Genomic DNA, 10443 nt, shown 5'->3' on the forward strand with positions numbered 1-10443 from the left:
AAAATCTATTTTGTTCTTTGGTCCTTTGTCATCACAGGCACACTCACAACAAAGCAACTACTTAAAAGGAGCTGCGCAAAGCATGCTGGGAAGTGTTTGGCCTCACCATCGCTACAACAAAAATATAAGTATAAAACGTGCTTTGGCTGAATAGAGGTTGAGAAATACGGATTTAGCGTTTGCGTCCCGTTCGATTTGCGCCGCAGAGTCGGGAGCGCGCACGTTCAACTGCGGCGGAAGCGGGCGCGCGCGCGCGCGGCTGCCAGGGTCCTCCTCCTCCTCCTCCTTTCGCGTGCCTACTCGGAGCTCGGCTGGCCCTCCGCTGCCTTTTAAAGCAAACCCGCCCAGTATGTCACTCCCCACTCGCTCGGAGGTCCCGACACGGTGAGGATCCCTTCGGTCTCTGTGTCTCTCTCGCCCGCCCCCTCGTCGCCGTTTGCAGTCGGCTCGCCTTCGTCTCCTTCCACTCGACTCTCGCCGCGGCCATGTATCGCTACTTCGGGGAGCTGTTGAGCCGCTCGGCGGGCAGCGCGCTGGCCTCGGGCTGCGTGGACTCTGCCCTGCCGGCGTCCGTCTCAATGCTGCGGGTACGTCGCTACGCCGACGCGGCGAGCGAGCAGCAGCCGGACGACCCCAACTTCTTCCGCATGGTGGAGGGCTTCTTCGACCGCGGCGCCGCCATCGTGGAGGACAAGCTGGTGGAGGACCTGCGGACCCGCGAGACCCCCGAGCAGAAGCGGCATCGCGTGCGGGGCATCCTGCGCATCATCAAGCCGTGCAATCACGTCCTCAGCGTGTCGTTCCCCATCAAGCGGGACAACGGCGAGTGGGAGGTGGTGGAGGGATACCGAGCCCAGCACAGCCAGCACCGGACGCCATGCAAGGGAGGTGAGTGTCTGGGGGAGGCTGGAAGGTGGAGGACCGCCCCGCTGACAGCTAGCGGTTAGCCTAGCATCCCGTTAGCATTACTTAGCGGTTTTCGAGCTAGCTACCCAAACGGCATCTCTGCTTCTCTTTTACTCAACAACTTAGTAGTAATGACATTTAATTATTTCGTTAATTCCGTGAATATCAATTTGAACTTAAATTCGCGTTTAAGTGATATTGTAGCTCACACGTAGTTGCGAGGTTTTTAAGCTTGTAGCTCACATCTGGTTATGGTTGACTCACTTGGCCTCAGTGGTTGGCACATAACCAAAATGAACAATCATTTCGTGAACAAACCTTTAATTGTTATATATGGGATAGTTAGAAGGTCTTTCTAGAAATTTAAGTAAATCACAGTCAAGTAAATCTTAATTTAACATGTCAAAACCAAAGTAATTCGAGTTGAAATTTTTTTTTTTTTTAAAGGTTTACCTTTGTGGATTCACCGGCTTCACTTATTTGCCGGAAGAAGAAAAAAATCGAATTAGCTGTTACTGTACTCAACCTAACCAGTCTTGTATAAAAGTATTGTTTTAGTCCCTTCTTGTGGCATCATGGTGCCAATGAACTCAGTTGAAGTGATTTGAGGACCTTCATGTAGTGCCATGCCGCCATCTTGTAGCATTTATTAACCTTTTTTGAGGGCATCTTTTGCTTGTGCGGTTGTCACAGAATGGCCGCTTTTTTAAGTTTAGAATATGATGTTGGCAGCAAAATTATTATTATTTTTTTTTTTAAGCTGCAGGGCTGTAAAATGGCTCCCGAGCTGCACCTTGGACAGCCAATTCAGGGGATCACAAATCACTCTGTAGTACAGAGAAGCGCTACATATTTGCTTCTATATGTTAAACCAAAAGTATTTCTTGGATGTTTCTAGTGGCATCCTGGTGCCAATGAATAAACCCTAAAGTGAGTTGAGGAGCTTCATTGACACTAAAATAATTATTTTCTACCATCTTCTTGTCCGATACTCATATATGTACAGATTAAAGGCTACACTTTGTGCTATAGGTCACTTAACAAATGATTCTTTTTCACATATCTTTTCATTTGAATACTTTTGTGGGCCAAAACTAAACCAGCCAAGCAGCAGCGCCACAAAATGGCACCCAAGCTGACTTTGGACACCCGTGTGTGTGTGTGTGTGTGTGTGTGTGTGTGCATATATCCACCTTTGATACTGTAAAGTTCAAGGCCTCATCTGTGTAGGTGTATGGTGCCTACTCCTCCCCCATGCAGTGCATTGTGGGTCGTTTGACAGTAGCGAGATGTGATGTATGGCGGAAGGGTGCGGGAGTGTCGACGGACTGCGGGAGGCGGGGGCGGCTGTTTTTCCAGGCATTCCTATTTGCCCGTGACGAGTGGGGGAGGGCGCCGTAGTAAGACGAATGCCATCATGGCGGCCCTCGGCTGTTCTCGCTGTTAACACTCCCGCACCTGCTGGATGCGGGGGAACTATTCTGGGGCGGCCTGTATTTCTTCCCCGCTCGGCTGGTTTCTCCCTAAAGCCGACTGAGGGCAAGACGTGGCGATGATGATGATGTCACTGACTGCGAGTAAAATCCACACTGGAGTCAGCAAGAAAGCGGAGTGGGTTTAATGATTGACATGATGCCAAGACCCTTGACTTTGCTTGACAAAGTTCAAAGGGGTGTTTTTTGGGCACGCCCCACTTTTCAAGGCTGCCGCCATCGTCATTGTGCGAGTAGTTACACAGTATAGTCAACCTAAAAATGTCTATTTGCTTATACAAAAATGATTCTTCCATGACATCAATAACTACTTTCCTATTAGGCCAGCCAGGACTTTGTTGCTATCTTATCGCATCCTATTTCACAAAGAGCACAATATTAAGTTGTAAGCAAAATGTGCAACTTTTAAAATTCCCAGCGTCAACATTGAAAATGGCGAAACCTTTCCAGTATGGTAAAAGATCAACTCGTGTAGTCCAAAGTACAATGGAAGCAAACCAGTGCCGCTTGTCTTTGGACTGAATCCGCTCTCTTTGATTTGCGGCGGTTTGCTCGGATGACGTCAGCGTCGCGGTGGATAAATGAAAGGGCACCAGGAGGAGGGGGGGGGATGGTTTCCCCGCGGCTTGTTGTCTCGTCTTATAATTTGATCACAAGCTCGGGATTGTCCTCCCGCCCTTCCTCGTGGTGGCTCAGCTGATGTTTGGAAAAACATCTGCTCTGTAAATTTTTTTTTATTTTATCATGGTTTAATTCAATTGTGTGTGAATCACATGGCGGGAAAGTGCTGACGGTAATAAGACCTATCGGTAGCTGCCTAATTGTTTTCTTGTCTGCTCGAGGCAATCCTCCCCAATGCGCTTAGATGCGAGTGTTTTACAGCCGCCGTAAAACTTCCGGCGGCTGCGGTCGGCGAATGAATGCTCGGAGGCGCGTGATTGGCTCCTTTTGGATGCCCATAGATGGCGTCCGTTGACCCGAAACGGATGTGGGAAACCATGCTGCGTTGTTAGCCCAAAAATGGAATCAAAACAACTTGAGCTACAATTTTGCAACTTCACCACTAGGTAGCGCTCCGCTTCCCGTGCTTTCATCTCTAAATCCTGAATGTCTGGCCGTTATCCTGTGCGTTTTGTTGACATTGACAGTTGGCAGTTTTTTGCTTTTTATTTTGGTTGTGAAAAGCAAACATGTCAGCCTCGTCACCATGGTAACAAGTCCTTTTTTTTGTTTTTTTTAGGTATCCGTTACAGCACTGAGGTGTCGGTGGACGAGGTGAAAGCGCTGGCCTCCTTGATGACGTACAAATGCGCCGTTGTGGGTACGTTTGATCAAGTGGGATATGATGCCGCAAGCTCGGCACGCATACTTTTGCTCACTTTTCACCAGAATGTGTTCACGTTCAAAAAGTGAAGTGCTGGGAAGGTTTTCACAGTGCTTCGCTTTTCCCACATTTTGTTAAAAGTCCCTTTTCAGATGCACTGTACACGATTTCAAATACTCGCATATTCTAAGTGAAGTTGTTCCCCTTTGCCAGATGTGCCGTTCGGAGGGGCCAAAGCTGGAGTCAAGATCAACCCCAGGAATTACTCTGTGAGTCATACGCCACCGCACACAATCTGTTTTTTAAGAATTGTCTTTTATTTTATTGCGTCTTATGAGAAAACGACACCTCCTGAGATGCTTCGGTAAACAATGATGTCATCGTTTGGCCTTTGGCTGTGCAGGACAACGAGCTGGAGAAGATCACCAGGAGATTCACCATCGAGCTGGCCAAGAAGGGCTTCATCGGTGAGCTGGGAACATTTTGCCCAATGCAGTTGTTGTCATTAGCGGGGGAGTCCACATCTGGATGAAAAATGAAGCCGTTTTGTGTTTGGCCGTTTCTACGGTGGGCATTTCTAGCCGCCTGCAGTCAAAACTCCCCACACGCATCCCAGCTCAGACAGAACCCCCCCCCCCCCCCCTTTTTTTTTTTTTGCAACCCCGCCTAAGTTTTTGGATCTTGTTCTGGAAAATTTTAAACATCAGTTGAGGTTTGAACTCTGAAAGCTGAAACTTGTGTTTACAGTATTCCACCCAGTATCCATGATTACTTAAAAAAAATTAAAATAAATAAATAAATAAATAATGTTTTGAGCCTCATTGAAAGTGCCCTCATCTTTCTCCCGACCAGGACCTGGCATCGACGTACCAGCTCCCGACATGAGCACGGGCGAGCGGGAGATGTCCTGGATCGCCGACACCTACGCCAACACCATCGCGCACACGGTCAGTTCGAAAGCCCGCACCAGACTCGGCCCTGCTTTTTTGGCACGCCTTCCCTTTTTTTCCTCCTTTCTTTTGGTAAACAAGAAGCCAAGTGGAAGGAGTGAGTCACTCGGAGCCAGCGGCTTCCTGCCTCTCCCTTCCCGCCAGAGCAAACATTCCTCTTCTCTCTCACTCGCTCTCTCGACTGAAAGAAAACGAGAGCGGCCTTCCAGACAGAGAGGCCCTCTTGTTTGTTAACTTAATAATGTGTCAATAAGGAATTAATGAAGGCTGCATTAACAATGCAAAAAAAGTACTTGAGGTGGCGGTAAATAGTTCACTTGATCGGCTGCTGTGCAAGAACAAAAACGTTTGGACCACGGCTGTCACATTGAACTCATTTGCTGCCATTGACGGCTATACACGTCAAAGGTAACATTAGGTACACGGTTAGGGTTTCAAAATGGGGCTCGAATCGTAATTCTGTGCTAATAATAATGCTGACTTACTGGATTTTGACTGATGTTGCAAAGACCGCAGAATATTGTGTTCTTTTACCATAAAAACATGGAACCTACCAAAAGAAAGATAAAAGTATTTTCTTTCATCAGGGAAAGAAATATTTCTATCTTTGTTTTGCAGCAATTAGACTATAGCTAAGTTTCATTAATATTCACAAATCTGTTTAGATCTGTGAGTAAATTATCACGGAGACGTGATCCAGATCACTTGCCCGGACCCTCGAAGGCCTCACACATTCCTGCTCTTATCTTGAGAGCAAAGCATTCTGGGTAGTGCGAAGAGATGTGCAAGCCAGCAAAGCGAAAACCCGAGCAGGGCGCAGTACCGCCAACTGACAACTAGAGGCAGCGTCCTGATCTATATTTCTTTTTTTCTTTTTGAATGTTGTCTCGGCAGGACATCAACGCGCACGCCTGCGTGACGGGCAAGCCCATCAGCCAGGGCGGCATCCACGGCCGCATCTCGGCGACCGGTCGCGGCGTCTTCCACGGCATCGAGAACTTCATCAACGAGGCGTCGTACATGAGCATGCTGGGACTCACGCCCGGCTTCAAGGACAAGACCTTCATTGTGCAGGTGACCACTCGGGAGGAGGAGGGTTGCAATCAGGGTTGCGCCATCTCGTAGAGCCTCGCTGTGATGTCGGCGACTTGTCGGCGTCCACAAAAACAGGAAAAACGAGAAGTGATTGGGGGTGAAAGAGGAAGAAGGTCTCGCCTATCGGGCAGCGAGTTTTCACTCAAGTGGTTTTTGAGGCAAGATAAAGATGAGGGCAAGTGTTGGCAGGATCACAAAAGGCTGTAATCCCGCTTGGAGTGTTTGTGTGAGGATGGCGGCGGACGCTGATTACATCTTCTTGGAGATTTAGCCGGCAGAGAATTAAGCTTCGCTGCTTTCGCTCATCTGAAACAATATCCACTCCTTGTACTACTTTATATTTCTACCACCATTAATCTGGAGTGATTTATTTATTTATTTTACGGTTGTCAGATGATTAAAAAAAAAAAAATGTATGCATGAATTCAATAGTCAACGCACGATTAATCACAAATGTTATATCTGTTCTAAATGAAAAATAAATCAATATAAATAGAATAAAATTAATTAAAATAAATATTTAAATTAATAAAATATATAAAAGTGGCAAAAAAATAAACCAATAGAACTATGGCTGCATTTTTTTAGTCATTGATACTGTAATTTAATAATAATTCCTAAAATTTAGTTAAAATTAAAGAGGCAGCCCCCGTACTGTACTGTAAAAAGTGAGATATTGATTATGTGTTCGTCACTTTTCTGCCACTAGATGGCATAACTGCATTTGTAAGATGTTGGTGAGAGCTCAGTGCATTTTGCTTTTCATATTAAGAGCTATCTAATCTTTAACATGAAATCTCTTGTGAAATTCTGCACATCTTTAAAATGGTAAAATACACCTTGACCCCAGTCTCCATAAATATATGCATTATTTTGACACCCCTAATATATTAATTTTTTGAATTCACGAGCCAAAAATGAGTTTTTAATCGTGTGTAATTTTGGGCTGCCGAGTCAGAAGCTGACATCACTTTCCTTTGAATTGTTGCGTCTGTGCATGCCAGGGCTTTGGCAACGTGGGTCTCCACTCCATGAGGTACCTGCACAGGTACGGCGCCAAGTGCGTGGGCATCGGCGAGATCGACGGCGCCATCTACAACGCCGACGGCATCGACCCCAAGCAGCTGGAAGACTACAAGCTGGTGCGGCTTGCTCTGCTCTCACTTCTCTCCCGTCTTGTTTTCACTTCCCAAAAATACACGCCATGTCGCGCTATCGCCATGACAACATGACCTCTTGCTTCAACTTCTTCTTTTTTTTTTTTTTTTGGGTGTCTCCCTCCGACAGCAACACGGCAGCATCGTGGGCTTCCCGGGCGCCAAACCCTACGAGGGGAACATTCTGGAAGCCGACTGCCACATCCTGATCCCGGCCGCCGGCGAGAAGCAGCTGACGCGTCACAATGCCCCCAAGATCAAGGCCAAGGTGAGCGCCGCCATCCCGCCCTCCATTTTGCTAGCAAGGAACTCTTGTTTAAACTGTTTTGCTGCCAAGATCGTTAATTAACGTTAACGGAAATCCCAAGGAGTACCGCCGGTAACGTTCATTGACGTCAGAAGTAAGGGTGCACTTTGGAAAGTTCTTTTTGCAAGAATGACTCATGACTGAAATGCTAAATTTTCTTTCATACTGTTGCTGTCGGGGGGAAATGCAGCATGTCCAAATATGGTCAACTTAACAATTGATACGATTGGTCTCGTTAAGTTTATGCATTATTTTGAAATGTTAAAAATGGCTGGAAACAAATAAGAAATGTTGTAAAACTGCCCCTGCGAGAGCCGTGCTTTGCTTTGGTGCAGAGGTAAAGAGCAGGCCGATTCTTTTCTGCCATTTAAAACTTCTTACTCAGCTCAATTTGTTTTATTTATTGTTATTATTATTAAGTCGTGGCTCTTAAATCTTAAAATTTGGTAGATGAGGTTACTAGTCATTAGCTTTTGTGACGTTTTAACTCATTCAAACCCAAAAATGCGTAAATATGTTTTTTAATACTTGTAAACATTTTTATGTTTTTAAAAAAATATATGTAAAAGCATACAGAAAGCTTTGATGCAGCTTCTGACATGAAGACGTGACTTAAAGTAATGGTAATTATAACAGAAAAACGACCAGCAGGTGGCAGCAGAGTATAAGAGATACAAGCTCTTTTTGACAGTGTTTTCACGAGGAATGTGAATGTTGATGAAATTAGCTATATGCTAATTGCTGCAAAACGGATACAAATGTAAAAAAAATTTAGTTTCCATGTTTTTATAGCAATAGAACACAATATTCTGTGGGTCTTGCAAAATCAGTCAAAATCCAGTAAAAGAGCCGGGAGGGAATGAATTAAAAGCCATTTTGTGAGCATAGACTTTGATGTGGACGGCTGATAGCTGTGATGTTTTTTTACACCACTTTGATAAATGACGGTGTGATGAGAATTCTTTTTTTAGCAAGTTAATGTGACTCTGAAGATGTCAGAACTCTGCACAACTTGCAACAATATGCATTTTTTCCCCCCTAAAATACTAAAGATTATTTCAATGTTTTTGCTCCGCTGCAGATCATCGCCGAGGGCGCCAACGGTCCCACCACCCCCGATGCCGACAAGGTCTTCCTGGCCAACAACGTCATGGTGATCCCAGTGAGTCCTCCACTGGGAAAAAAAAATAAATATTGATTGCAAAAACCTGGTGTGGAGGAAGACTTTGACGGCGTGTCCCCCCCCCCCCTGCAGGACATGTACCTGAACGCCGGCGGTGTGACGGTGTCCTATTTCGAGTGGCTGAAGAATCTCAACCACGTCAGCTACGGACGCCTGACCTTCAAATACGAGCGGGACTCCAACTACCACCTGCTCAGTAAGGACAAGACGCTAATGAGTCCAATCCTCTTTTTTGCCACGGTGCCAATTCAACCAAATTTGTTTTGTCGCCGCGCAGTGTCCGTGCAGGAGAGTCTGGAGAGGAAATTTGGCAAGCAGGGAGGACCCATCCCCATCGTGCCCACCGCCGACTTCCAGGCCAGAGTTGCTGTGAGTAGATGGACGTGTCGGATGTAAAATATGCTTTGGAAGAAGGGGAAAGCTCCCCATTTTGGGACCAGCGTCCCACCAATGCCGAGGTTTCCATGCGAGTGCTTTGGGTTGCAGGGTGCCTCCGAAAAGGACATTGTTCACTCCGGCTTGGCCTACACCATGGAGAGATCTTCCAGGGTAAGTCATTTAGTTCATTCATAAATGAGAAATAGGATTTACTTGATTAAATTTGCCAGACATATTAAGGTAGAGATTCTTGTGTAAAAAAAAAAAAAAAAGCCAAAATGTGTTCAAATTAATCAGAAAAATGTATAAAAGCTGTTTTCTAACAAAGTACTGTATTTAACTTTAATTACAATATTTTGCCTTTATTTAGGTAAAATTTCTATCTCGCTAACTAAAATGTTCATGAAATCATGAGGTCACTTCATTTGCTGATGTTTAAGTGTCACATGGCTCCTCCTTCCCTCCCCCCCCAGCAAATCATGCGCACGGCGAGCAAGTACAACCTGGGCCTGGACCTGCGGACGGCCGCGTACGTCAACGCCATCGAGAAGGTGTTCAAGGTGTACAACGAGGCCGGCCTCACCTTCACATAAGCCCGCCCGCCCCGCGGTCGTCTTTCCCTCCCCTCTCCCGTCAAACTTTTAAACAGCCTTGAGAACATATCAGCGTCTTTGCGTACATTGTTGTCGTTTACCTGCCTTCACGCGTTAGAAAAAGCAGACAAAGTTAGACGTCTCCACAGAACAAAACCATTTTGGAGGTCCATTTGTTCACCGTAGTTTAATAGCCACCTCGCGTGCGCCCCCTGCTGGCTGCGATGAACACTGCAGATGCCTTAATGCTGGAAAAAAGGGATTTAGTATAATCACAATAAATAAAATCTTATGAAGAGTCATTGGCAAAGTTTTCCCAATTAGTGATTTGTTGTTGCTCCCCCAACGGTTCAGTTGAAGGTTTTTGTTTCCCCTGATGAAGTTCTGTAAAGCAGCTTTTCCTCCAGGACAAGAAAACAGGGCGTCTCCGCAGAACCCTGTTTGCTGGCCCTGCCATGCTCCTATTTTAACCGTCCACTTGCTCCTTTTCAAGTTATTTTAGAGGTAATTGTGTTGTTGTTTTTTCATTTTTCGGGGGAAACAATAAAATGTTAAATCCTCTATTTCTGACTGTTCTTCTTTCTTTTTAAACAAATTAGGTAACTATAATAGTAGGTCATAAAATGTATTTATTACAATTTTTAAATTCATAGTAACGTAATAGTTTGATACAAATTAAATACACATTAGTGAGATCTCTTACACAATATTAGAATTAGAGGAAATGTTTATTTTGAACTGGAGGAATTGTCATTCAAATAAAAGCAAAATATATATGTTTTTTAATTATAATTGTCATTCAAAAATACTGCATTTTATTTTTTAATTAGAATTGTCATGAAGTTAATGTGCTAATCTTTTTAATTACCATAAAGAGATGAACCTACAATACTATATATATCTTCAACTGATACAAAATTATGGAATTTCAACATTACTTTTTAATGGGGAAATTCGTGTCAATTAAAAAAAATAAAACAATAGCAAGTAGTTATGGCTTTAGCCCCCTGGTGCTAGCTAGCTAGCTAGCTCCCTAGCAAGTAAACGAGCACCATGG

General features: G+C 44.9%; 1 protein-coding gene across 1 annotated transcript; it reads left to right on the forward strand.

Moving 5' to 3' along the window:
• Nucleotides 1-273: 273 nt before the first annotated feature.
• glud1b (glutamate dehydrogenase 1b) lies at nucleotides 274-9949 on the forward strand. The gene is made up of 13 exons (XM_086064200.1): nucleotides 274-888; nucleotides 3640-3720; nucleotides 3937-3992; nucleotides 4127-4190; nucleotides 4576-4670; nucleotides 5568-5747; nucleotides 6773-6910; nucleotides 7056-7193; nucleotides 8314-8394; nucleotides 8488-8611; nucleotides 8693-8784; nucleotides 8902-8964; nucleotides 9267-9949. Exons 1-13 carry the CDS (start codon nucleotides 486-488, stop codon nucleotides 9384-9386), a joined length of 1635 nt encoding a protein of 544 aa, XP_085920326.1. The 5' UTR covers nucleotides 274-485; the 3' UTR covers nucleotides 9387-9949.
• The last annotated feature ends 494 nt before the right edge of the window (nucleotides 9950-10443 follow it).

The sequence above is a fragment of the Leptonotus elevatus genome, chromosome 20, assembly GCF_054856555.1.
Source record: "Leptonotus elevatus isolate MCC_2025b chromosome 20, RoL_Lele_1.0, whole genome shotgun sequence".
NCBI lineage: Eukaryota > Metazoa > Chordata > Actinopteri > Syngnathiformes > Syngnathidae > Leptonotus > Leptonotus elevatus.

Bases quoted from the DNA above. Each gene is read 5' to 3' on its own strand.
- glud1b (XM_086064200.1), top strand. From the start codon at position 486: ATGTATCGCTACTTCGGGGAGCTGTTGAGCCGCTCGGCGGGCAGCGCG. The intron at 4,671-5,567 runs GTCAGTTCGAAA...TTGTCTCGGCAG, and splicing joins CCAACACCATCGCGCACACG to GACATCAACGCGCACGCCTG. The intron at 8,612-8,692 runs GTAAGGACAAGA...GTCGCCGCGCAG, and splicing joins CTCCAACTACCACCTGCTCA to TGTCCGTGCAGGAGAGTCTG.